The sequence below is a fragment of the Sinocyclocheilus grahami genome, unplaced genomic scaffold, assembly GCF_001515645.1.
Source record: "Sinocyclocheilus grahami isolate Dianchi unplaced genomic scaffold, SAMN03320097.WGS_v1.1 scaffold1188.1, whole genome shotgun sequence".
In the NCBI taxonomy this organism is placed as follows: domain Eukaryota; kingdom Metazoa; phylum Chordata; class Actinopteri; order Cypriniformes; family Cyprinidae; genus Sinocyclocheilus; species Sinocyclocheilus grahami.
The window spans coordinates 50,436-76,909 of NW_015506367.1; the positions used below are offsets into that span (position 1 = coordinate 50,436).

General features: G+C 37.8%; 3 protein-coding genes across 6 annotated transcripts in view; all 3 read left to right on the forward strand.

Moving 5' to 3' along the window:
* Positions 1-1,504, forward strand: LOC107567789 (lipoyltransferase 1, mitochondrial-like). Its single transcript, XM_016253539.1, has one exon. The coding sequence runs from the start codon at positions 157-159 to the stop codon at positions 1,273-1,275; it is 1,119 nt and encodes a 372-aa protein (XP_016109025.1). The 5' UTR covers positions 1-156; the 3' UTR covers positions 1,276-1,504.
* Positions 1,505-3,615: 2,111 nt separating this feature from the next.
* On the forward strand, positions 3,616-20,715 carry eif5b (eukaryotic translation initiation factor 5B). 3 transcript variants are annotated; one of them, XM_016253557.1, is made up of 24 exons: positions 3,617-3,872; positions 8,859-8,978; positions 10,569-10,644; positions 10,774-11,413; positions 12,339-12,556; positions 12,637-12,787; positions 12,870-12,962; positions 13,066-13,152; positions 13,777-13,845; positions 13,955-14,256; positions 14,343-14,450; positions 14,537-14,647; positions 14,732-14,799; positions 15,320-15,461; positions 15,539-15,670; positions 15,766-15,948; positions 16,078-16,239; positions 16,347-16,478; positions 16,660-16,791; positions 17,548-17,624; positions 17,703-17,867; positions 18,525-18,663; positions 18,820-18,981; positions 19,821-20,715. In XM_016253557.1, exons 1-24 carry the CDS (start codon positions 3,838-3,840, stop codon positions 19,926-19,928), a joined length of 3,612 nt encoding a protein of 1,203 aa, XP_016109043.1. In that variant the 5' UTR covers positions 3,617-3,837; the 3' UTR covers positions 19,929-20,715. The 3 variants fall into 3 exon arrangements, with proteins under 3 accessions (XP_016109044.1, XP_016109043.1, XP_016109045.1); XM_016253559.1 differs by lacking the exon at positions 19,821-20,715 and having other exon boundaries at positions 3,618-3,872; positions 18,525-18,661; positions 18,820-18,965; XM_016253558.1 differs by lacking the exons at positions 12,870-12,962; positions 13,066-13,152 and having other exon boundaries at positions 3,616-3,872.
* Positions 20,716-22,616: 1,901 nt separating this feature from the next.
* Positions 22,617-26,474, forward strand: part of LOC107567796 (rho guanine nucleotide exchange factor 7-like) — a 28,640-nt gene continuing 24,782 nt past the window's right edge. Inside the window, exons 1-2 of one of the 2 annotated variants that reach the window (XM_016253560.1) lie at positions 22,617-23,120; positions 24,687-24,767. In XM_016253560.1, coding sequence (XP_016109046.1) covers positions 22,956-23,120; positions 24,687-24,767 — 246 coding nt within the window. In that variant the 5' untranslated portion in view covers positions 22,617-22,955. The remainder of the gene's footprint in view (positions 23,121-24,686; positions 24,768-26,474) is intronic. The other variant, XM_016253561.1, reaches the window with a different exon arrangement.

Consider the following 26,474-nt stretch of genomic DNA (forward strand, 5'->3'; position numbering starts at 1 on the left):
GACCCGGATGTTTCGCTGCTGCAGGCGTGAGAAAAACAGTGCAGATCCGTATTCCATGTGCATTATTGGCCAAACGTTTTCGCTACACGCCGCAGAAATTAATCATCTGTGGTTTATTCGTGCCTTACAGACTTTTGGAGAAATGAAAAGTCAGCGATGATTTTGAGACTGTCAAACAGGGCATGCGTCCTCTCTGGATCAGCTCGCCTCAAAAGCACTTTGTCAACCTTCTTCGATGAGATGGGAAAAGCTGGTATCGTCCTAAAATCTGCGTCAACTGGCATATTTGAGAACCTGGCCTTAGAAGACTGGATTCACGATCGCGTCGATCTGCAAAACAGAAGCATGCTGTTATTATGGAGAAATTCACCCGTGGTTGTCATAGGAAGGCATCAAAACCCCTGGCAGGAGTGTAACCTGCCCTTGATGAGACGCTTGGGGATCCCGCTAGCGAGGCGTCGCAGTGGAGGTGGAACGGTTTTCCATGATTTTGGAAACATCAACATGACCTTCTTCACCTCCAAGAAGAAATACGACCGTCACAGAAACCTCAAAGTCGTTACTAGAGCATTAAAAGCACTGAGACCCGATCTAGATGTCGCAGCGTCAGACAGATTTGATATTTTGTTAAATGGCCATTACAAAATATCAGGCACTGCTGCGAAATTAGGCAGAACCTCTGCTTATCACCACTGTACATTATTGTGTTCTGTTGACCGTTCAATATTGCCCTCAGTCCTGAAGAGTAACACTTCTGAAGTTATCAAAAGCAGCGCTACCCCAAGCGTTCCTTCCCCTGTCAAGAACCTTTTGGATGTGGATCCCACTCTTGACTCGAACACTATCATGGATGCTATTGCTTCCCAGTACAGTAATGAATTTGGATTTGACAGCCCAGTCATCAAAGTGGACCCCACTCATGAAGGTCTCATGCCTGGCATTCATAAGATGGCACAGGATCTGCAGACGTGGGAGTGGATTTATGGCAGAACTCCAAAATTCAGTGTTTGCTCTTCTATAGTGGTGGAGGATGTGACTATAAAGCTTGATATGGACATCAAAAATGGTGCTGTAGAACAATGTGCTATGGAAATCCCGGAAAACTGGCTTCCTTCAGAGATGGTGAATGAGTTTACATCAACTCTGAATGGCAGCAAATACTGTCCGAATGAAACCGCAGTGCTGGTGGCGGCATTCATGAGAACCGTTTCAATGACTGCAGATGTTGCTGTGAAGATTCATAGATTGTGTGCTGGTGTGGTTTCAGTGATGTGAATAAAAATGAAGTCAGAAATGAACATTATGTGATACGTAATTTCAAAATCTTTAAAGTGGCCTCCTGCACAGTCACAGTTTACAGAGATTTGATATGAAAAACACAAATAACGCTACCAATTCTATGATGAAACTGTTGAAATACTTTGAAAATGTAAGCATTGGGCAGACATTACTGTAGACATAATTCACATCTAATTCATTTAAACCATTAAATGCTTGCAAATATTAATAGAGCAATAATATATGAATAAAGATTATATGCATGATAAATTAAATTATAAAAATATTGTTTTGCATAAATACCATGGTGCTAAACAGTTTGAAAATTTGAAAAACAATTTGAAGCAGCTTTACACACAACTGCCAGTCTGCATGGAGAGGATCTTGAGACTCCAGTAGCTTCAACACTAATTTCTATTTGCAAAATATTGTTTGTTTTGATGCCTTTTGCAAGACATTGCATTGTTTCATATTTTTCATCTTCAGAAAGATCTTTCTTCCTTACCATATTGCATGAGAACTGTGACTTGCTTAATAATGTGGAACAACCTCTTTAAAGGGGTCATATGACGTTGCAACGTACATTATGTTGTGTATTTGGTGTAATGCAATGTGTTTATGCGATTTAAGGTAAAAAAACCCCCATTATTTTCCACATAATGTACATTATTGTTGCTCCTCTATGCCCCGCCTTTCTGAAACGCTTCGATTTTTACAAAGCTCATCGGTCAGCGTTGTGATTGGCCGGATACCTCAAGCGTGTGACAGAAATGTTACGCCCCTTACCATACTGTGATGCCCTGTGTCTCGGTATGACAAGACAAAAACAATAAAACTCATTACAAATGAGGCATTTGTTGTATCCAGTGGGGACATAATTACTGATTATAATGACTTATACTGTCTTTTTATGCGTTGGGTTGCGTATCGCGCTGCGTAAACATAAAACCATGTCTGGAGAAACGACAAACAACAAGCGCTACTCACTGCTCAAAACTCACATTTGAATCGTCAGTGGCAAATCCTTGTGCTGCACACATCTGGATATTTGGGTTGAAGTGTTCTGGAACAGTGTTGTAAATACAACTTAACCACTGATTTCTAGTTGTGTCCTCTTTTGGAAGACCAAACAAAGTAGTTTCGCTTTCACAACGAAACACACAGCGTCATGCAAATCTTCCCACATCGTGACGTAGACATGTGGGGGCGTGTTAGAACGAGCCGTTTTAGGTAAGCGTGGTTGACTCTTAACTTTTATAAAGAATATCTCTTTGGATTTGAGACTTTAGTCTTTGCAACTAAAGAGCTTGTAACACTCCAAAGAGAAAGGAAAAATTGAAATTGCATCATATGACCCCTTTAAGTAGGGTTTCCATTTACCTAAGAAGACCTGGCAAGCTATTGAACAAACCTGTCTGAGATTGATACCTAAAATATATCTAAAAAGATTTGAAAAACAACACAAACAAAATCTGACACTTTATTGTACCTGAATCCTATTGATATGTCATTTGCATAATCATTTGGAACACAATGTAAACACATTGTGTTATATTATTAACAATATTATATTAATATATAATATCCCTCAACATTGATATACAGTGGGTACGGAAAGTATTCAGACCCCCTTAAATTTTTCACTCTTGATTGAATATGTGACCCCTGTATATTTGTAGAAATGGCCAACAATACATTGTATGGGTCAAAATGATAGATTTTTCTTTTATGCCAAAAATCATTAGGATATTAAGTAAAGATCATGTTCCATGAAGATATTTTGTCAATGACCTACTGTAAATATAGCAAAGCTTATATTTTTTATTTTTATATGATTAGTAATATGCATTGCTAAGGACTTCATTTGGACAACTTTAAAGGTGATTTTCTCAATATTTAGATTTTTTTGCACCCTCAGATTCCAGATTTTCAAATAGTTATATCTCATATTATATATTGTCCTATATTTGTCCTAACAAACATACGTCAATGGAAAGCTTATTTATTCAGCTTTCAGAAGATGTATAAATCTCCATTAAAAAAAATTTGACCCTTAGGCTGGTTTTGTGGTCCAGGGTCACATATGTAAATTATTATATACATACTTGTATGTGTGTGTACAAATTTATTTAAAATATGAATTGTATGGTTTTTAGCTGGTGACGCGTTTGCTATGCGCAGCGCTCTTGTCGCGCTCTTCCTGACGTAAAAGCGCAGTTTAACACGGACTAGTGTTTAATGTGGATGGCCTATTTCATGTTTGTAAGAAATATATGCTCTTTCTTTGTTGTTTGTGCGGTTTATTTAAAACGAAGCAATAGGAACGATATTATATTTCACGCAAACATCCCGAAATGGCATTTAATCGGGATTCTTTCTCTTTACATGTAACTAACTGTATAGAGTAGACTATCCATGTGCGCTAAAGGTCTGCGCTGAGGCCGCGGTGCGCTATTACTCATTGTCAAGTGCGCATGCGCAATGCGAGCACGACTAACTTGAAGCGCTAACACCGACTACACGGCACCGCAACGAGGAGGTTACAGCCATACAGACATAATGGGGAAGAAACAGAAAAATAAGGGAGATGATGGGTAAGTTAGGACACTGGGGAATGCGCAACACGGACTCTGTTAACAGCAGAAAGACCGTGCTGTTTATAATCTTGACAGGTTAGTGTGTGAGGAGACACACTGTTAGCCACCTGGCTAGCTTCTGATGGACATGAGTTCATGTGCCGCTGTAACTAGGCCTGTCTTCCTCATTGTGGTACTACTGACCGTTTAACCAGAGCAATATCATCAGGGGATCACTGGCATGTAAAGATGCACGTTTAGACACCAGCTGACTGGGTAATTTATTGTGAGCGTTGCGTATTTGTCACATTGGTGGCTTTAAAATGAGAAACAGCTGGTCTTGATCCAGCAGCTGTTAGTGTTAGATTAGTTGTACTTCACATCTGCTCTGATATCAGACGCTGTCCGAGCACAGAAGACTGTTTTTAAGGGCAGTGGCTTTTGTGTATTACACGCGGTATCTGATTTCTCGCCTGGCAGTGCTACCTCATCCGTTTCCATTGTGCTGCTCGGCGCATTGTCTTCAGTGAAACGCTCTTCTGTGGGATGCCATCGACCTTTGGTCATGTAGAAACGGTGAGAGGCAGAAATCTCGGCTTGTGAAAATGTTCAAATTCTTCCAGGACTGTGGCAGTCGGTCACCAGCTGAGTTGGGCAGGGTGAACTGTCCCATTGAGATCAAGGGATGTAATTGTTAAATGATAAATTGGACCGTACCTGTCAAACTTGGACAATATTGAGGGCTTATGATTATTAATTCAATCCAGGTTAGGGTTGCAAAAAGGTGGAACATTTCCAGTAAATTTGGGAAACATTTCAGGATTTTTTTTTTAATCTTCCAGGGATTTTTTGAAAAGTTTCTGGAAATGTTCCACCCCTTTGCAACTCTAATCCAGGTTGTATTTATAATTTTCAGGTGTACTGTGTGTGTGTGTGTATTCTGTCAGGGTTGTTGGAATTTCAAAAATGTACTTGTCTGTGAGATACTACATGCATTTTGTAAATTTATATAGTATATTTGGCTGGAATTAGGTTAGTTATTAACGTTTCATTGATGATATAAGTAATGGATCTCTTGCTAGTCTCTTTGTATATATACATACACACACACACACATATATATATTATATATCATATATATTGTACATGTATGTGTGTGTATGTATATATATGTACATACACACACATACATGTACAATATATATGATATATATATTATATATCATATATATTGTACATGTATGTGTGTGTATGTATATATATGTACATACACACACATACATGTACAATATATATGATATATATATTATATATCATATATATTGTACATGTATGTGTGTGTATGTACATATATATATTATCCATATATAAATACTTAAAAAAACTTGGCATAGTGATTTTGGTGAATCATTTTTCCCTTGTTTTTTTATCTGCTTCAGATTGGATTGTTATTCAAAACATAATTATAATTATTATATAAAATCTGTACCTTGAAAGTGATTGATTGTCTGCTTTTATGTTCCAGTCGTTTAGTTAAAGAAATTTTCTTCTGCAAGCCTTGGTTTGTTTTTAGTTTATTAGGTTGAATTTAAGGTTTTGCTGTAATACTGGCCAATGTGGGACAGCAGCAGTTTCACCTGGTTTGACCTGTTTTCCTTTCCCTCTCTGAACTCAGTCGCTTGAATAGCTAAATTTGTCTGGGTCTGATGCTGAGCAGATTCTTGGTCTTTTGGCCTTGTGGGAGGTGGTTAAGTTGCTTACCATCTTAATGAGAGTGTTAACCTGTGCTAACCCTTAAGTGCTGGTTGCCATGTCATTTCCTGTTCCAGTAATCTCAAAAGATGTCATGCGATCCAGCCATTAATTATCGAGAGTAGCATCAAAACAAGATTACCTGTTACTTAAAGACCGTTGCTGCCCTTTGCATTGCGTCAAAGAACTGTAGTCTGCTAAAACATATTTTAACTTTGATTAAACATGCCTCCATCTCTTCTCCATTCATTCAAGTCATTTGCCCATCTTTCCATTAACTGGAGTTTCATCATCTGCTCTGTGTTTGCTGAGGGCAGCAGGTTTATGTGTGTGAGAGATCTGCCCCGCTATGACTGTGATTTTCCCTTTCTGATGCAACAAGCATGTAATGAGGGCTTTAGGCTCCACTATATAAGCAGCACAAGTTTACTTCCTCATCATTGCTGTGTTTGACTTGATCGATAAGGTATTTGAGTTCAGGTGTTTAATATGATCAGTTTTTGTGTATGTATTGTTGCAAATATTGCTGTGTGCTTTCACTGGTTGTCTAGAGTGGTGTTCAGGTGTGTAATATGCATCTGTGCTGTTGGTGTAATGCTGTTTTTTTTGCTAGTTTGTAATAAAAATGTATTATCTTACACCACTAGTGTATAATGGAAGTCCTTTTACTGAAAATGTCACGATTAGTCAGTAATGGTCTGGACATCCTGTTGTTGTTTCTAAATCTCTGGTAACAGGTGAGTGTTTTCCTGGCCGGTTGCTTAGTTAATCATTTCTGGTGGTCTGCGTTTTCTCAGGTGAATTTTTTACTGCACTGCACATGTACAGGTGCATCTCAATAAATTAGAATGTCGTGGAAAAGTTCATTTATTTCAGGTAGGAGTCGTGGTAGTAGAGGAGGCGCAACTATAACGACATGTGAATAATTCCGCCCACTCTAAAGTGGTACTGAACTGCAGTGGAAACGCAAACCGTGCCAAGCTGAACCGTGCCGTACCGTACTGAGCCGTGCCGAGTCATACCACGCAGTGTAAAAGCGCCATTTGACATTAGCCTTCAGCTCATATGCATTTTTTGGTCTCTTGTTTCTCATTTTCCTCTTGACAATACCCCATAGATTCTCTATGGGGTTCAGGTCTGGTGAGTTTGCTGGCCAGTCAAACACACCAACACCATGGTCATTTAACCAACTTTTGGTGCTTTTGGCAGTGTGTGCAGGTGCCAAATCCTGCTTGAAAATGAAATCAGCATCTTCAAAAAGCTGGTCAGCAGAAGGAAGCATAATGAATGTTTGTGGCTTACCCTCCTTGTGAAGGGTGTCAATGATTGTCTTCTGGACAACTATTAGATCAGCAGTCTTCCCCATGATTGTGCAGCCTAGTGAACCAAACTGAGAGACCATTTTGAAGGCTCAGGAAACCTTTGCAGGTGTTTTGAGTTGATGAGCTGATTGGCATGTCACCATATTCTAAGTTGTTGAGATAGTGAATTGGTGGGTTTTTGTTAAATGTGAGCCAAAATCATCACAATTAAAAGAACCAAAGACTTAAACTACTTCAGTCTGTGTGCATTGAATTTATTTAATACACGAGTTTCACAATTTGAGTTGAATTACTGAAATGAACTTTTCCACGACATTCTAATTTATTGAGATGCACCTGTATGTTAAGCAGATTTCATCAAATTTATTTATTTATTTTTTGAGTACATTTGTATTTGCTTTCTCAAAGCTAGGGATGCACCGATACCACTTTTTTTTAGAACGAGTCCGTTACCGATACTGTCATTTTTTTTGGTACTCGTCAATAGCGATACCTGTATTTTCACAGCATTTGTCATTTTTTACAAATATTGGGTACAGAGACAAAATAATAAGAATCATCATGTTAGTTGGCTTCATTTAGCAAACAGATATTTCTTTCAGTTATTTCCACACTTAATTATACCCGTTAAAATTTATTGTATAAGCGTTTGTTACTTTCACTGTTCATTTTAATGGCGCATTAGAGCTGCTCCATTGCAGCAGCTCAATACTGTAATCATAAAACTTTTTCCTAAAATAATGCAAAGAACCACTCGTTATACATTATACGAGTACGCGCGTACTATTTTGGAGACGTAATTTGCGTCCACGCACACTGTACGCAGACCCTCGTGTATGAATAAAAAACATAATTTTAAAGCAAGCTAACCATGCGCAGCGCGCACATGTTTGCATTGGTGCAGAATGGGAGAGACACTTATAGCCTAGCGTATTTCACACAGTCTGCTAGTTTCACTTTTGCATTAATCGTATATGCTTGATGTTTAAAATAAATGTTGTTTATAGTGAATGCCCCTATCATTTTTTATATTTACGATTTAGTTTTAATCCAAATGCATGCGCTAATGGAGCGAACAGCAATCAAGATCATGCAACAGAAGTGCGCGCTCTCTGACTCTCTCTTTCGCTCTCCTTCCCGTCAAATAACTTTAGTAACTTGTGCACTGTTTTGCTTGCTTGCTTTTGACATATCCGACAGAACTACAAACTTTCCAGTGTTGTCTGTGAGATATTCACTCGACAAGCTTGCGCAACTGTGCAGCCGCGCGCTCAATCCACTCAGCACGCTCTGCTTATCAGCTCGCGCACATCCGCTATACAGGCGTGAATATCGAATGTTTAACATTATTAATTACTTACATGTACTTCATAGACATCCTTGATCTCTAATAACTCCATTGTACTCTCTGTTGTTCTGTTGTCATTGTTTCTTTTTCTGGACACAGCTCTGTTCACACGCTGTGTAGTATCGGCTTTTGGTATCGGGGCATTTTTACGAGTACGAGTACAGGAGCGCAGTATCGGGCAGTCCCTACTCAAAGCATTTCTAATTTTATTTAAGTGGAAAATAGTAAATGTACACCATTAAACCGTGTAAAATCACTTGATAGGAAGGAACATCTTTCTTGTATTAAAATATGCAAGAGGTGCAAGAGGTGTCCTCATTGTTATAGTGCATTGTCCTGGAAGAGGCAAACTGTAATTTTGACATTTGTAATTAAAATTTAGTCAACTAGCATGTAGATGACATCAAATCTAAAAGACATGGAAAAACGTATTTTAAGTTTCTCATTCATATGCTGTAAAAAAAAAAAACTTATGGCCCAGTTTATGAGTATAGCTCAATGTAGTGATTGCAATATGGCAAATACGTTTTTAAAAAAGTTCAGTAGTGAAAAATGTAATGTATTCTTTTCTGCTTTTCATAGTGCCAAAGACGACGGAGTTGACATCGACGCGCTTGCAGCTGAAATTGAAGGAGCAGGAGCAGGCAAGGAGCAGAGCAAATCAAAGAGCAAGAAAAAGAAAGGAAAGAAAGATGACTTTGAGTAGGTCTTCACCTCTTTCCTCCAACACTGACACAGTTCATAAGCTTAAAAGAGATTTTCTCTTTCTATACAGTGCTGCTCAAAAATCGGGTCGGTAAGATTTTAAAAATGTTTTTGAAAGAAGTCTCTTATGCTCATCAAAGCTGAAATTATTTAATCAAAAATACAGAAAAAAAACAGTAATATCGTTACTACTCAAAATAACAATTTTTAATATACTGTAATATATTTTAAAATGTAATTTATCTCTGTGATTCAAAGCTGAATTTTTAGCATCATTACTCCAGTCTCCAGTGTTGCATGATCCTACAGGAAATATTTAAGTATGCTGATTTGCTACTCGAGACACATTTCTTTAAGTGTGACGTGACATGTGGCCAAGTATGGTGACCCATACTCTGAATTAGTGCTCTGCATTTACCCATCCAAAGTGCACACATACAGCAGTGAACGCGCGCACACACACCCGGAGCAGTGAGCACCCATTTTTTTGCTGCGGCGCCCGGGAGTAGTTGGGGGTTCGGTGCCTTGCTCAAGGGCACCTCGGTCGTGGTATTGAAGGTGTCAATATTATTATTTTTAATCTTTTTTTTTAATAAAATTTTTTTTAAAATAAGATTTTTAATCTTTATTATTATTTTTTATTATTATCAATGTTTTAAGCAGTTGTGCTGCTTTAGCTATATTTTTGTGGAAACTGACACATTTTTCTCAGGATTCTTTAATGAATAAAAGGTCCAAAAGGACAGCCTTTTTATAGAGTTTTTTGTAACATTATAAATGTGTTCACTGTCACTTTTAAGTAGTTTAATTAGTGCTGTCAAATGATTAATCGCATCCAAAATAAAAGTTTTTGTTTACATAATATATGTGTGTGTGTACTGTGTATATTTATTATGTATATATAAATACACACACATGCATGTGTATATATAAACAAAGACTTTTATTTTGGATGCGATTAATTGCGATGAATCGTTTGACAGCACCACGTTTAATACATCCTTGTGGGCTAAAACTATTGATTAGTGCTGTCAAACGATTAATCGCATCCAAAATAAGTTTTTGTAACAAAGACTTTTATTTTGGATGCGATTAATTGCGATGAATCGTTTGACAGCACCACGTTTAATACATCCTTGTGGGCTAAAACTATTGATTAGTGCTGTCAAACGATTAATCGCATCCAAAATAAGTTTTTGTTTGCATAATATATGTGTATACTGTGTATGTTTATTATGTATATATAAATACACAAACATACAGTATATACTTCAAAAATATGTACATGTATTTACATGTCTATATTTATATTCATATAATTTATATTATAAATCTATTTAATATATATAAAAAAATAACATTTTTCTGAAATATATACATGCATGTGTGTGTATTTATATATACATAATAAATATACACAGTGCACACATATATTATGTACACAAAAACTTTTATTTTGGATGCGATTAATCGCGATTAATCGTTTGGCAGCACTACTATTGATTAATTAAATTAATCTTACTGACCCTAAACTTTTGAACATGAATGTTAGTGTTTGGGAATTAATGATGAACTTTTTACTTGCAGTGAGGATGACATCCAGAAAGAACTGGAGACACTGTCATTAGAAAACCAAGGAGGAAAATCTAAAGAAGAGGAAAAGGTATTCTTCATTAACACAAACTGATAATCACATTCAGCATGCATTGTCTTTTGTTTTGCTCTCTCTTCTGATTTTACAAGCTGAGTCATGTGCCATTGACAGCAATTTCTCCATGTGTTTCTGTCTTAGAAATCCGATTCAGCAGTGGACGCTGAACCTGAGCCCGCTCTGAGTAAAGCGGACAAGAAGAAAGCCAAGAAGGGTAAAAAGGCAAATCTGGAGGATGAGGAAGGTGATGAAGATCAGGGTCAGAACAACATGGAAAACGAGCGCAGGGCGAAAGACACAGAGACGGTGGCGGCTCCCGCTCCTGCTGTTGCTGCTTCAGACTCTGAGGATGAGGGCTCGCGGTCACGGCAGAAACATACGGCTAAAAAGAAAGGTGGCCGAAAGGGTGCATCTGACTCGGAGGACGATGAAGATGGTGGTGCGAAGAAGGGTGAAGGAGCGGGTGACAATGATGAATCAGACGATGATTCTCAAGCCGCACGCAAGAAGAAAAGTAAAGCCAAACCAGACAGTGAGGAAGACGAAGGAGAAGAATCGGCCTTCAAGGTGAAGACAGCTGCGCAGAAGAAAGCAGAGAAAAAAGAGAGGGAGAGGAAGAAGAAAGAGGAGGAGAAGGCCAAGCAGAGAGCTAAGAAAGAGAAAGAAGAGGAGGCCTTAAAGAAGGAGACAGGGAAACCTGCTACCACACCTTCAGCAGAGAGCAAGGAAATAGAGGCAGAGGCTTCAGTGGAGCAGGATGCAGCTGATGTCCAGGGAGAAGGTCAGATTGTCCATAGTACATTATGTTTATGTATGTGTATATGTACACTGCCGTTTAAAAGTTTGGGATTTTTTTTATTATTATTATACAAGAATGCATTAAAATGATCAAAACTGAAAGCAATGACATTTTATAACAAAAGATTTCTCAAATCTCAACTAAATGCTGTTTGTCTGAATTTTCTATTAATCGAAGAATCCTGAAAAAAAATGTATCACTGTTTTCACTAAAATATGATCAACACAACTGTTTTCAACATTTTTAATAATAAATGTTTCTTGAGCAGTAAATCAGCATATTAGAATGATTTCTGAAGGATCATGTGACACTGAAGACTGGAGTAATGATGCTGAAAATTCAGCTTTGCATCACAGGAATAAATTGCATTTTAACATATATTACAGTAGTAACAATATTTCATAATATTAATTGTTTTTATCAAATAAATGCAGCCTGACCATAAGAGACTGCTTTAAAAACATTAAAGAACCCTACTGACCCCAAACTTTTGAATGGTAGTGTGTGTGCGTGCGTGTGTATACTTGATATTTGATATTTATGTATTAATGTATTTTTCTAAAATGAAGGAAAACATTTATTCAAACCCACAGACACGATTTTGTATATATTTATTCCTTTCTTTTTAGCCCTTGGAAAAATAATTTGGCATGATTGTTTGAATCACAGAATTTTGAATAAACTGTTTCATGGAAATTATTCAAACTTACCAATTGTAATGCCATTTATGTTACTGAAGTCTTAATGCTCTAATAGTTGCAAGTCGTGAGGCAAGGGGTGATAAAAAATTTTTTTTTTTTAAAAGTCAAACGCACTCTATAAGAAACTAAGTTTGATTGTGAATATTCAATACATCAGAAAGTCCTACGCTTCAATTTATGTTTCTCTATCCTCTGATTTTCTACAGAGGAGGCTGAGGGTGACAAAAAGAAAAAGGACAAGAAGAAGAAGAAAGGTGAGAAGGAGGAGAAAGAAAAGGACAAGAAAAAGGGTCCCAGCAAAGCAACAGTGAAAGCAATGCAAGAGGCCCTGGCCAGAATGAAGGAGGAGGAGGAACAAGCCAAAAGAGAAGAGGAGGAAAGACAGCGACGGCTGGAGGAGCTGGAGGCTCAGAGACAGGAGCAGGTCAGTGAAAGACTCAGGCATTCAAGCTTATGTTGTCAAAACCGTTATCGTTCCTTCATCTCTGAAACCTTCATCCACAGGAGCGTCTAGAGGCCGAGAGGAAAGAGAAGAAAAAACAAAAGGACAAGGAGAGAAAAGAAAGGCTAAAGAAGGAGGGAAAGCTCCTTACCAAGGCCCAGAAAGAGGCTCGAGCCAGAGCAGAAGCCACGCTGCGAGTGCTGCAGGCTCAGGGTGAGAACATGACTACCAGCAGCTTTGATGAAAGAAGTAGTAAATATTTTTGGAGCTGATGGTGTCATTGGCTTCCTCTCAGGTGTTGAAGTGCCATCCAAAGATGCAATGCCAAAGAAGAAGCCGGTTTACTCTGATAAGAGAAAAAAAAAGCCAACAGCACAAACTCCTGAAGGTTAGATCCCGACTAATCCGATACCTGTTTCTTTCTCTGTGTATTTACCTGTGGTTGTCAAGGATGGTTAAAGACATCCTAACATTTTCATGGCTTATATTAGAAACTTCAGAAGTGGCATCACCCACATCAGAGACACCTCAGCCAGTCACAACAGAGATGAAAGTGGACAAACCTGAAGCAGAGCAAGGTAATTACTTTAATTTCTCAAATTTAGGTTCCTTTCAAATGCAATTTATTTTTTTCTGGCTCTCCATGTTAACATCGTAATTACAATTGAGCCATTAGGAAACTTTAGTCATTAGTTTGTCATATACAATGCTGCACAACAAAAATGTATGTGTGTAAATACATATTAAAAATAAGCGTTGCTTATTTTTATTGTTATTACTATTGCTACTACTTATAGAAGTTCATTTACTGTGCAATAGTAATATTTCTATCATAATTTCAAGATGTCAGACTTTTATTTTGGCGATCTGTTGTAATTTTTGACATGCTGATTTGCGGTTTAATTACTAATGTCAATTTGAATTTGATTCATTTTAATCTTAGCTCTACTTTTGATTTATTAATCCAAAAATTATCCTATTCTGTGACATTGCACACAATACACTAAATTCAATTTTAATTCCTGAATTCCACAATTCTGGCCACGTATTCTGCATCACCTAAATAATAGGGCCCTACAAATTGAATGGCTTATTGTCAAAAAAAGTAAATAAGTGAATCATGCTAATCATGGATAAGGATTTGTCTGTTCATGATTTGTGGCTGTAAACAAGGATAATAGCTGACATTTTCATTGCAACAGTTAAGGAGCCAAAAGCGGAGGCTGCTGATCTGGACGATTGGGAGGCCATGGCTAGCGATGAGGAGAAAGGTGGGTGTAAAGCATGCTTTCCCACGGATACATGTCTTTTAAAATCATGAAGTCATTTGGTGGTGGTTTGTTGTGAGTGCTGATTAATTTGACGTTTGTGCATTCACAGAGATGAAGAAGGTTCACATCGAGGTGAAGGGAACTACTCTGGCAACACAAAAACCTGCTGAAGACCAAGAGAACGGCAGTGAGGAAGAAGAGGATGATGATGAAGAGGAGGAGGATGAAGATGAAGAGGAGAATGATGGAGAGGAGAGTGAGGATGAGGAGGACAACAAAGACCGCAGCAACAAGATGAGCACAAATAAAGCAGGAAAAGAGCCGAGCTCCGAGTCAAGCAGCGAGAGCGATTCGGACGATGACCGAAGCAAAGAGGAGAGACTTTATGACAAGGCCAAGAGACGCATAGAGGTACGCAATACAGCCTTTTGCACTACACAAAGTGGACGCATTTATGCACACACAGTGGAATCAACCGTGTTTTTCTTTGTGATCAGAAACGAAGGCAGGAAAACCTGAAGAACATTAATTTTGGCAAGCTCCGATCTCCTGTGGTTTGTGTACTGGGTCATGTAGACACAGGGAAGACCAAAATCCTGGATAAGGTGCGTTTCAAAGTGCCTGATGTGGACTTCAGCACCTGTGTGGTTTTTGTGTGTTTAATATCGTTTTCTTCTTCTCTGTCTGTCAGCTGAGACACACACATGTTCAGGATAGTGAGGCTGGTGGGATCACACAGCAGATCGGAGCCACTAATGTGCCCCTGGAAACCATATTAGAACAAACCAAGATGGTGAAAAATGTATGTATCTTTCTGTAATGCACATTTTCTAATTCTGTTTTTCCATGGGATTTATTAAGGCACGTGTTTGTGTATTTGCATCAGTTTGACAAGGAGAACGTGAAGGTTCCTGGCATGCTCATTATTGACACACCTGGACACGAGTCCTTCAGGTACACACTGTGCTATTGATTTTTGTGTGCCAAATAAAAATAATAGACAGATTTTATACACTACCATTTAAGGTTTGGGTGAGTTTTTCATTTTTAACGAAAGAAAAAATACTTTTATTCAGCAAGAACCCATTAAATTGATTAAAAATGATACTATAGACATTTACAATGCCACAAAAGATTTCTATTTCAAATGAATGCTTTAGAAATTTTTGTTTTTAACTTTGATAATAGTTTTACAATGTTTGAAACGTTATTTTAAATTGTAATATTTCAGAATATTACTATTTTACTGTATTTTTGATCAAATAAATGCAGCCTTGGTTAAGCATAAGAGACTTATTAAAAAATCTTACCAATTGCAAAAATTGCTAATTGTTGTTTATTTGTTTTTATATGGAAATTAATATTAAATGTTAACTTGCTGTTATAAAGTTTCTAAAATGTGTCGATACTGTAGAAAACCCATATCTTTTTAAGCTCGTTTGTATGTTTAATGGCACTCTTCTCCACCCTTCAGTAATCTGAGGAACAGGGGTAGTTCTCTGTGTGACATCTCCATCCTGGTGGTGGATATCATGCACGGTTTAGAGCCACAGACGATCGAATCCATCAACCTGCTGAAGGAGAAGAAATGCCCCTTCATAGTAGCACTTAACAAGGTACCAGATACTGACTACCGAATGCTCATACTGATGATTGCTGCAAGTATTTAAATACTAATGTGTTTCTTTCTCAGATTGACCGTCTGTACGACTGGAAGAAGAGTCCAGACACAGACGTGGTGGCCACACTAAAGAAGCAGAAGAAAAACACCAAGGATGAGTTTGATGAGAGGGCTAAAGCTGTCATCGTGGAGTTTGCGCAGCAGGTCTGTTGTCATCGTTTTGTACAGTCCCATTTACTTGAGATGCAAATGTCTCCTGTTGAGTTTTATATAAAAGTGCTGTCTTGTTCAACCTTCAGGGACTTAACGCTGCCCTGTTCTACGAGAACAAAGACCCTCGTACATTTGTGTCCCTGGTTCCCACCTCGGCCCACTCGGGTGATGGGATGGGGAACCTCATCGCACTGCTGGTGGAGCTCACTCAGACCATGCTGGCCCGCCGACTGGCTCATTGTGATGAACTTCGAGCACAGGTCATGGAGGTAAAATGAGTTCCTGCTAACAAATCGTGACAGTCTGGTTTGGTATGTTTAATCACAATAGTTTGCTTTCTTTCTTCCCATGGAGCCCAACTGTAATATAACCTCTGCTGTCCATCTTCTATATCTTAGGTAAAAGCTCTTCCTGGAATGGGTACGACGATAGACGTCATCCTGATCAACGGTTGTCTACGGGAGGGCGAGACTATTATCGTCCCCGGTGTCGATGGACCAATCATCACTCAGATCAGAGGGTTGCTCCTCCCACCACCCCTGAAAGAGCTCCGAGTGAAGGTCTTATGCGCTATTATATGTTTAGTTTGCTGTATCCGCTGTGTTGGGATAAACCTCTGAGCTTGTTTGTAACTCTTAACCTATATTTTTCTTCTCTCTGGGAACAGAATCCGTATGAGAAGCATAAAGAAGTATCTACGGCTCAGGGAGTCAAGATCCTGGGAAAAGATCTGGAGAAGACGCTGGCAGGCCTGCCTCTTCTCGTCGCTCATAAAGAGGATGAAATTCCAGTGCTGAAGGTAAGTGTGCTGCTTTACAAACCAATCAGTCATGTCACTCTCTCTAAGAACATTCTGCTTTTTTTTTTGTCTTTTCGTCCTTTTCTCGTTCTTACATTAATCAGTCAAACGTCATAATTAACAGTTAATCTTATTGCTACATTGGTGACCTTTCCTGCATCCTGATGTTGGTTGTTTCTAGGACGAGTTGATCCGGGAGCTGAAACAGACTCTGAATTCCATAAAACTGGAGGAGAAGGGTGTGTATGTGCAGGCCTCTACACTCGGCTCTCTGGAAGCTCTGCTGGAGTTCTTGCGTACATCCAAAGTGCCTGTAAGCTTTCAAAGACTCACACATACTCTCATAAAACCCATTCTATAATCTTTTATTGAAGAAAAGATATTTCAGCCACTATTTTTAAGTTTATAAGCATTGGCTAACTGAGTCTTTCTGTTTGGCTGAAGGGTTAGAAGCGGGACTTTTATTTTGACAGCACTGAAAACACTGTCTGAGCACATGGATCTTCATTAGTTCACTCATTAGTCTTAGATTAACAGTTCTGTTTAATAAATTATTACAGTGCTTATATCATTTGTATAGTGTTTTTTTCCCCCCCGAAATTTCCAAAAAGTACTGTAATAGGATTGCGTGATCAAAGAAGTTGCCATCTAAAGTTAACTTTTATTTATTTATTTTAATCCAGTTCAAATTATTTTTTAATAATTCATTTTCAAACAATTTATTTCTAATTTAGTAAACATTATGTAAAACAAATTTATTTTCAACTACTGTTATGCATCGCAGCCATTTAAAAAAAAATCTATATCGGTCAACTACTATTGAAAGAAATTACATTTACGAGCTTCTCTGAAAGAGACACCATAAATTGACGGCATCTCTGTGCGATGCACAAATAGCTCTCCTAAGTTTAATGCTAGTATTTTGCGTAAAATATTGGTCAGTTTTTAATTCGATTTTACTTGTTTTTTTTATATTTTGAGGAATTAAATGAAATGCAAATATATTTATAATCCGCTGTAGTGTTTCAGGGGTTTGTATCCCCACTTAAATTCTCCCTCTGTCTTTCAGTATGCTGGCATCAACATCGGTCCTGTCCACAAGAAGGACGTCATGAAAGCTTCCACTATGTTGGAGCATGATCCACAGTATGTATGCTGATCGATGCATAATATATCTCCTCTTGTCAGATTGTTATCCTAATCATTCGCTCTCTTATCCTATAGGTATGCAGTGATCCTGGCTTTTGATGTGAAAATAGAGCGAGATTCTCAGGAGCTGGCCGACAGCCTCGGTGTGCGTATTTTCAGTGCCGAGATCATCTACCATCTGTTTGATGCCTTCACCAAATACAGAGAAGACTACAAGAAACAGAAACAGGATGAGTTCAAGTGCGTTATCTACTGCCCTCATCCTCCTCTTCTTTTTTCATCAGACATACACTGCCATTCAAAAGTTGAAACTTTTAGTTAATGCTAAAAATGAATGTTCATTCAGCAGGGAATTATTTAGAAGTAACAGTAAAATGTTCTCTGTTGTACAAGTGTTGTTCTTTTAAACTTTCGATTCTACAGAATCCTGAAAAATGTCAGTTTCTATAAAAATACTAAGCAGCAACTGTTTTTAACATTTGATAATCCTGAGCAGAAAATAAGGAAATTAGAATGATTTCTGATGGATCATGTGACACTGAAGACTGGAGTAATGATGCTGTATATTCAGCTTTGCATCACCGGAATAAATTTCATTTTAAATAGAAAACAAATTGTAATATTTTTCCAATATTGTTTTACTACATTTTGGATCAAATAAATGCAGCCTTCGTGATCATTAGAGAATTCTTTCAAAAACATAAAAAAATCTGAAAACCCAACACCGAACTTTTGAGTGGTCTAGTGTACAATTCATCATTCACTCACCTGAATAATTTTACATCCCAAACAAGACTAAATTCTGTAAGGCTGTGGTTACAGTGGTTTGATTGAAAAACAGCTAATTTCTCCTGAGTGTTTGCAGTCTGAATATCTGAACGTTTCTCTCTTTTTCAGACACATAGCTGTGTTCCCCTGTAAGCTGCGTATATTGCCCCAGTTCATCTTCAACTCCAGAGATCCCATCGTCATGGGGGTCATTGTGGAGGCTGGAGTACTAAGGACGGGCACTCCTGTGTGTGTGCCCAGCAAAGGGGTGAGACATGTAGAGAACGCACACTTTCAGCTCAACAATGAAAGAAGCAGAACAACTCTGTGCCTCTATTGTCATTTTTTACATTTTAACAGTTCAAGGGAAAAGCTTGAATTGTTTGCATTGATTTGGTCCACCTTTTCTCTCTCTTTCTCTTAGTTTGTAGATATTGGCATTGTGACCGGTATCGAAATAAATCACAAGTCTGTAGACAGCGCTAAGAAAGGACAGGAGATCTGTGTGAAAATAGAGCCAATTCCTGGAGATGCACCCAAGATGTACGGCAGACACTTTGAAGCTGTAGACATCATTGTTAGCAAGGTATACTCTCTCCCTGCATCCCGAACTAACGCCACTGGAGCTCATAGGATGCTTAGTTTTTTGTTTTTGTTGGGAAAAAACCCCCCCTAATACTAGGCCTGTCACGATAACAACTTTTTGTTGTGTGATATATTTTGCGGCAGAAATTATTACGATAAGCAATATTAATGTAATTTTAAAGACCATTTTATGCCACTGAATATATAATCATAATGTAACAACATAATAATGCAAGAAGGCCTACACACTTCCAAATGACAACAAACGTTACATTTTTAAGAATATTTAGATCATCAAAATATTAGATACCTTAAAAACCCTGAATAAATATTAAATAAACATTTTCGTAGAAAAAAAGAAAAATGCACAAAGAACTTGTATGGAGATTTTTCCATCTACAGATTTTTCCCTGACCTTCTTTTCTCTGTAAATGAAGGGTGCACACTATTGCTGAAAAACACAATCACTACTTAGCAGTCAGATGTCCGTATGCACAAAGGCACAGATCCCTAAACAAGGCCATATCTGCAGATGAAACTTTGTTTGTAGAAGCATTTTTAAAATTTGAACTAGCACCTCATGACCACACCACGTTATGTACGAGAAGCTGCAAAACACACCGGCGCAAGTGGAATGTACAAAACATGGTGACATTAATTTAAGTAAATATAATGGGCGATATATTGCGTCACCAAAAATGATTGCAGTAATGTACATAATATATTGCGAGATAAGTTGATATATTGATTATTGCGACAGGCCTACCTAATACAAATGTTAAAGCATATATTTCAATGCCATTTAAATATGAATTAAATGACTTCCTTTATCTTATGTAGATCACCCGTCAGTCGATTGATGCTCTGAAGAACTGGTTCAGAGACGAGATGCAGAAATCAGACTGGCAATTAATCATGGAACTGAAGAAAACCTTTGAAATCATCTGAACACACCAGTGACTGTGACTGACGTAGATCTCAAATGCCCCCCTGTGCGCACATACAAACGCTATACGTTGTACATTCCTAAAGGTCACGTGTGATTTTGGAGTCATCAGTGTCGCTCATACATTTAAGGACATTTGTACTCGTCACAGCCTTGCACAGTCCCGTATCGAGGATTAGTTTCTCGTGTGCATGGGCGAAAACTCACAACACTCCTCTTTTCCTCTCCAACTCTTTTTGGGTGGTGGGGACTGTTGGAGACAAAAAAAAAACACCCAAAGGTGGGAAAAAAGTTTTTCTGTGAGAAACTGAAACTATTACCACTGTTTTAAACAGTGACAAATGTTAGAAAATGTTAGACAACCTTTACATTTATTCCAAACGTGCCTGTTCTCTCTTGATCAATCCAGTTTCTTTTTCTGAGGTCTGACCTTAGATTTACATCAAAAGTTATAAAGTGACGTTAGTGTGACTCTCGTGAATGACTGCTGGAGATTTCGTCAGGGTTTTAGATATCTAAAAAACACTTACCTTATCAGTATTTTCATTTGCCCTGCTTTTTTCTTTCCTTTCTGGAGTGTAGTTTTTAAATAGTCCTTTTTAAAAGTATCATCCCAGCCAGAAATGGACTCTCTCCTCGTCTCCCTCTCTCGGGTTTCCTTTGTGCCCACGGACACCTTCACCCGGAGTGTGTGAACTTGGATGAAAGGCCCTTCCCGTCCTCATTTTGAATATGAAATCTCAAAGAAATTGACAGGTGAAAATCAACAATAAAGAGATGGCCTATTTATAGACGTTGTTCTTTCTTAAGTTTTGGTGATGATAAATACACGGGTTAATATTACAAAAGAAGAAATGGGCATTGTATTTTGTGTAAAGAAAAGACCAATTTTGAGCACCACAAAGATTTGACATTATTTTTGCTCAAGTGTCAATAGGCAGTTATAATGTGGGAAAACTCATCCTCATTACTGTGATGTGAATTATTATTTTTTTTTTTAAATGACTCAAATTAAATATACATCATGGTAGTTTTAGTTGTAGGCGATTTAATTTATGCTGGTTTTATTCATTAAAAGTTGTATTGACAGAATGGTTTTCAGTACTTCATTACAGCACATAGGATGTATATTAATTTATTTATTGCTATATTACATGAGAATTTGAGTGAAAATGTGCTTGATTTTTATGAAAATTTGTGAAAATCCTAAAGGTCCCTAAAAATGTTTTTCTTTCTTTGTGAAATACAATGAATTCCAGTCAGTGACCAAACGTTGTCGTGAGGGGAAAAAGGTGTATTTATTTATCAAAGAGTTTAACTCCTTAACTGTCACCGTCCCACCTGTGGGACGTTTGGTACTTCTTTTTTTTTTTTTTTTGTCCTTTTTCTCGATCAAATCTTTTAGTAATTGTCATAAATTATATATCATTTGATTTGATTCATCCTGTGAAAACCATTTTGAAATCGGACATTGCGTTACCATGGAAATGGTACTTTAAAACTCCTCCCCCTTAGTGGGCGGTGCCAAGTGTCGCAATGAATTCCAGTCAGTGACCAAACGTTGTCGTGAGGGGAAAAAGGTGTATTTATTTATCAAAGAGTTTAACTCCTTAACTGTCACCGTCCCACCTGTGGGACGTTTGGTGGTACTTTTTTTTTTTTGTTGTCCTTTTTCTCGATCAAATCTTTTAGTAATTGTCATAAATTATATATCATTTGATTTGATTCATCCTGTGAAAACCATTTTGAAATCGGACATTGCGTTACCATGGAAATGGTACTTTAAAACTCCTCCCCCTTAGTGGGCGGTGCCAAGTGTCATATTACAAAATGTATTACGGTATTTTACAATCAAAACTTTTTATAATCTTGACAGAATACATATCATTGGAAAGGTCTGAGTCTCATGATTCTATTTTGCAATAGAAGTAAGATTTACAGAGAAATCTAGACATTTGTGACGGAAAAATGCATAAAAAAAATTCGATGGCGTTTTGATAGCATCCGGTGGCTGTTTGTGGTATAACGCCCTAAATAAAATCTCACAGGAACCTCAATTTTTTTCATATCAACTTTAAATTTGGAACATAACTTATTTAGACATAAGGAATTAATTTTATACCAATTTTTGAGTAAAACCTGTTATGTAAAATATTTACTATGTATAAAATAAAATTAGTATAGCGCATTTTCTTTACAGTAAATTTAAACATCTATAACTTTTTGATACTTGAATTTTTTGAAAAAATTCCACTTTTGCAATAATCTGCTGATTTTCTTCTTTAAAAAGAGCCAACCCACCTTAGGTCTGTATTCCAAAGTGTTCATAAATTACAACAAATTAAGTTTGGATGGGGCGTGACAGTTAAGGGGTTAATTTACTTTTGAATTCATCTGTGGGTCTTTAGGAACGGCAGAGGGCGCCAGGGGTACATATGGATTTCAATGGAATAATATTTGGCATCAGCGCCTTTTTTTGAACAATTCGAGACGCATTGCTCACTCTCGCAACAAAGTGTATCTTTCATGGGTGCGTGTAGTCTGTAGATCATACAAGTTGACTTTTGCTAAAGATTTTATTCAAATCGTTTGTTTTTCTCCACCTGTGGACACGTGATGTTAAATATATTATATTCACTAATGACATACTATCTAATATTGTCTTTCATACGCACTCTAGTGCTGCTAAATGCCTAATATCAGTGCGTTTGTTTCTTTAGTCTTTAAAGTATTCAGTGACCCGAGCTGCGGGAACTGGGTGTCATGTGGCGGAAAACAATTGCAGGCTGTTGATTTTGGTTTAACACTTGCTGACATCCTGCCAGATGAAAGAAGAGGAGAGAGAAACCGGACCTGCCAGATAACCCTAAACAGATCGTCATCCCTAATATCCAGGGAAAAGGAGGGATCAGAGCCCTCGCTCCAAACATCCCTCTGCCGCTGCGCACTACACAGGATAGCTGTCATTTCACAAAGCCCTGCATATTCGTTTGCTTATGGATTATTGAGCTTTAGACGCATATGAGGTCATGAATTCGGCTGAACAGACCATCACATGGTTAATAACGCTGGGCGTCCTGGAATCACCCAAAAAGACGCTATCGGACCCAGAAGGCTTTTTACAGGCATCTCTCAGAGATGGAGTGGTTTTGTGTAAATTGCTGGAGCGGCTGCGACCCGGTTCGGTTCACACGGTAAGCTGTTGGTCAATGAGCTCATGCAGTTCCATAACAGAGTACATAAATGACACAAAAGCACTGGTGTTTTTGTGAATCGGACACACAAGACCTTTGTATTTGTCTCCGCGCGCGCGTTTTGCGTTCGCTGAGAGCGCTAGCCAGTACATTTGTGTATTAAGATACTGTTTCCTTAAACTTTGAGTTCTTAATTTAATTTCTTTTAACTATGAGTGAAAGGAAATTGTGTAAAAAGGAAATCTCGTATAATCTGCGGTGACGGGGCAAGAGTGGTATTTTAATAATAATCGTAATGAAATAGTGATCAGAATATCATGGGGACCATAAATAAATATATATAAACGGAAATTAACCGTGGAAAATTAATTTGCCTTTATGAGTCGACCGCCATTGACTGGTAGAGAGGGAGAGAGCGGAGACGACGATGTCCGGTTTGTGAACGAATTGTTTTTGAGTTGGATCTTTTTAGTGACTCAGTTGAGCACCTGTCTGAATGATTCATTCGCGAATCGGACTCTTTGAACCGAACCGTGTCATTCGGACGCGGCAGAGTTAATGAGCCAAAAACGGATGCATGAACAAATAACATACACTACAAATTCTTCTTAAATTCCGTTTTTATGAGCCGAATCGTGGCTGCACTTATTGAATTGGGACACTTTGAATTACAGTGAAAAATCAAACGAAATGTTCCTCAATGGGACGTCATGCTCCGTTGGTTTTTGAACCGGTTCATTGGAACGAACTGCTCGAAAAACCCGATTCGCTGAAATGAACTGAACCGCTCATCACTAGAAATATTTCTACTAACAGTGAAACATTACTTTTTCACAATTAGACAATTTTCATTAAAAAATGTTAATCTGCTATTAACATCAGAGTAATTGAATTTGAGTACATTTCAACACAATATTAAAGCGTTTATTTATTTATTTAGTCTTTGCGGGTAGGCTAGGATGTTTATTTGTAACGGTATGGAGTTTAGTATTATTTTTATGTTATAATTTATTTTATCCACATACGCTTTGATGTAAACGATAATTAGGATATATTTAATAAATAATTCATAAACATTTTATCAACCAGTCTCGACAGACAGCGTAGTAGAATGTATTCTAATATATACAGATCAGTGATTCTAGTTTATAGGCAATACAATATAATCTGAAATCATCGATGCTGATATGATCGCAGTAATCGTTTGATTTGATAAACAGACTGTGAATAGTGGAATGCTGCAATCAAATGCATTGACAGGCTCTACTGTATAAACAACACGTCGCATAAAGCTACAGCATTTCGTGAAGATGCTAGACTTTGCTCTGACAGGTCAGGTAGTGTTTGCCTGTGCCAGCATGCCCCTCTCTCTGAACCCAACCGCAAGCTATTAGCTCACGTCATTTCCGCCATTCCTCCGCCAACTTCCCTATGAAGAATAAGTGGCTTTATGCAGGAACGGGGCGATGAGCCGTGATATAAACAAATGGCACATTCGCATAACTTTTTGTTTGTTCTTTGACCAACCTGCTTGGAAGAGGATTTATCTGTTCGCTTTATTTTCAGATCTACCAGGACCCGAGGAAAGACGAGTGTCTGAGTAATATCAGAGAGTTTGTGAAAGGCTGTGCATTGTATCACATAGAGGTGAGTGCTGTTGTAGTCGTTCGTGTCATTTGCATGCTCGTTCATATTTCTGATCACTGATTCAGTGGCTTGTTTGTGTGGTTTGAAGGCAAATCAGGTCTCAGCTGGAGTTGGGAACAGACGAATCCAGTGTGTTTTGGTTTTAGAGTTATTATTACATTGGTAACAATGGCATTGAGTGCTATTGCGGCATTTTGACTTGTTTTACCATAACAATTTCTTAAATGATTCATGCAACATTGCTTTAATGTTCTTTCTGCAGTGTCTCATTGGTAGATGTCCAGGTAGCTTGCTGTATTTTATGTTTACAGACGGTGAAAATTCAAGCTGTGGAAGACAGATTTGATTATAAAAGCATTTAAAGGCATGATATCTCCATCGATAATCAATTTATAAGAGCCCTGTGGACTGTGTTTTGCAATGAATCACTAAGGATGAGAATGAGAATTAACTGAAATGTGACTGCCCAAAATTACACACAAATGTGACATAAATGCCAAGAGCAAGTATTTCAGGAAAATAATATATATATATATATATATATATATATATATGTAGGCTACATATTTTAGGTTATTCAGAATATTATTCCAGTGTATTCCAATAGCTGTAAAGAATCTAAAAGTATTTTCCAGAATAAAGCAAAATGTGGGCATTAAACTCAAAAGGATGTGCGCGTAAGTCATACATTTTATTTCTATAATGAAGATTGTTTCAAAGCAGCATCACAGAAAATCATGATGTTTGTAATATCTTAATGCCTTATCACATTTATCAAATTAGAGCTGGTTGGTAACAGGTTTCATTTTGCAACAATATAAACAATCAAGCGGTTGGGATTTGCTATACAGTGGTTTACTTGAGAATACTGAATGTAAGTGCCACATGGATAAAGTTGGATTTACTTGTATATCAAACTTCTAAATAGAGCTGCTGTGCCATAAAATATATAGTTTACTTGGCATGACCATGATCTTGGTGAAACTGTTGTAAACAGCGACTGCTGAATTACAATAGTGAATGTCCGATATTTAGTGTAACGTTTCATAATAAACTCTTTCACTTCAGTAATTTACAGGGTGTAGCCAAGTGTTAATGGGCGTTGCACCTGACAATTCTCAATGCCAAGTAAAATGAATTCAGAGTCGTCCAGACTTGTTTATCAAGAGAAGTTCTTTGCTGAAAACTGCAGTGCATTGTAACAGTTTTTTTTTTACACTGCTGATATGCTATTAACCGTTCATATGTTTGTAAACATGGTGTTCTGGCAGCTCCGTCTCCACGCAAGTCCAATAGGTGTTGGTGTGAGATTGAATCAGATCCTTCACCCACACAGTGTTTTTATTGGCATTAGAGCCAGTGCTATTGTTAAACCTACTTTTATGGCTAGATTTTGTGTTCAGATCCAGCTCTGCCCGTTTTTCCTGCAGATATCTACGATATGTCTGTACAGCCAATTGCATGTTGTTTCTTGGGAAAAGCATGCAGTAGACTGCACAGTATGCAGCCATAAATTATTCATATTACAGTGCAATGAACTGTCACATGACCTTTGATTTACTGCAATCTCTAAAGCAGGGGTGCCCAAACTCGGTCCTGCAGAGTTTAGCTCCAACTTACCTCAACACACCTGCTGGTAAGTTTCTAGTATGCCTATAAGTGCTTGATTAGCTGGTTCAGGTGTGTTTAATTGGGGTTGGAGCTAAA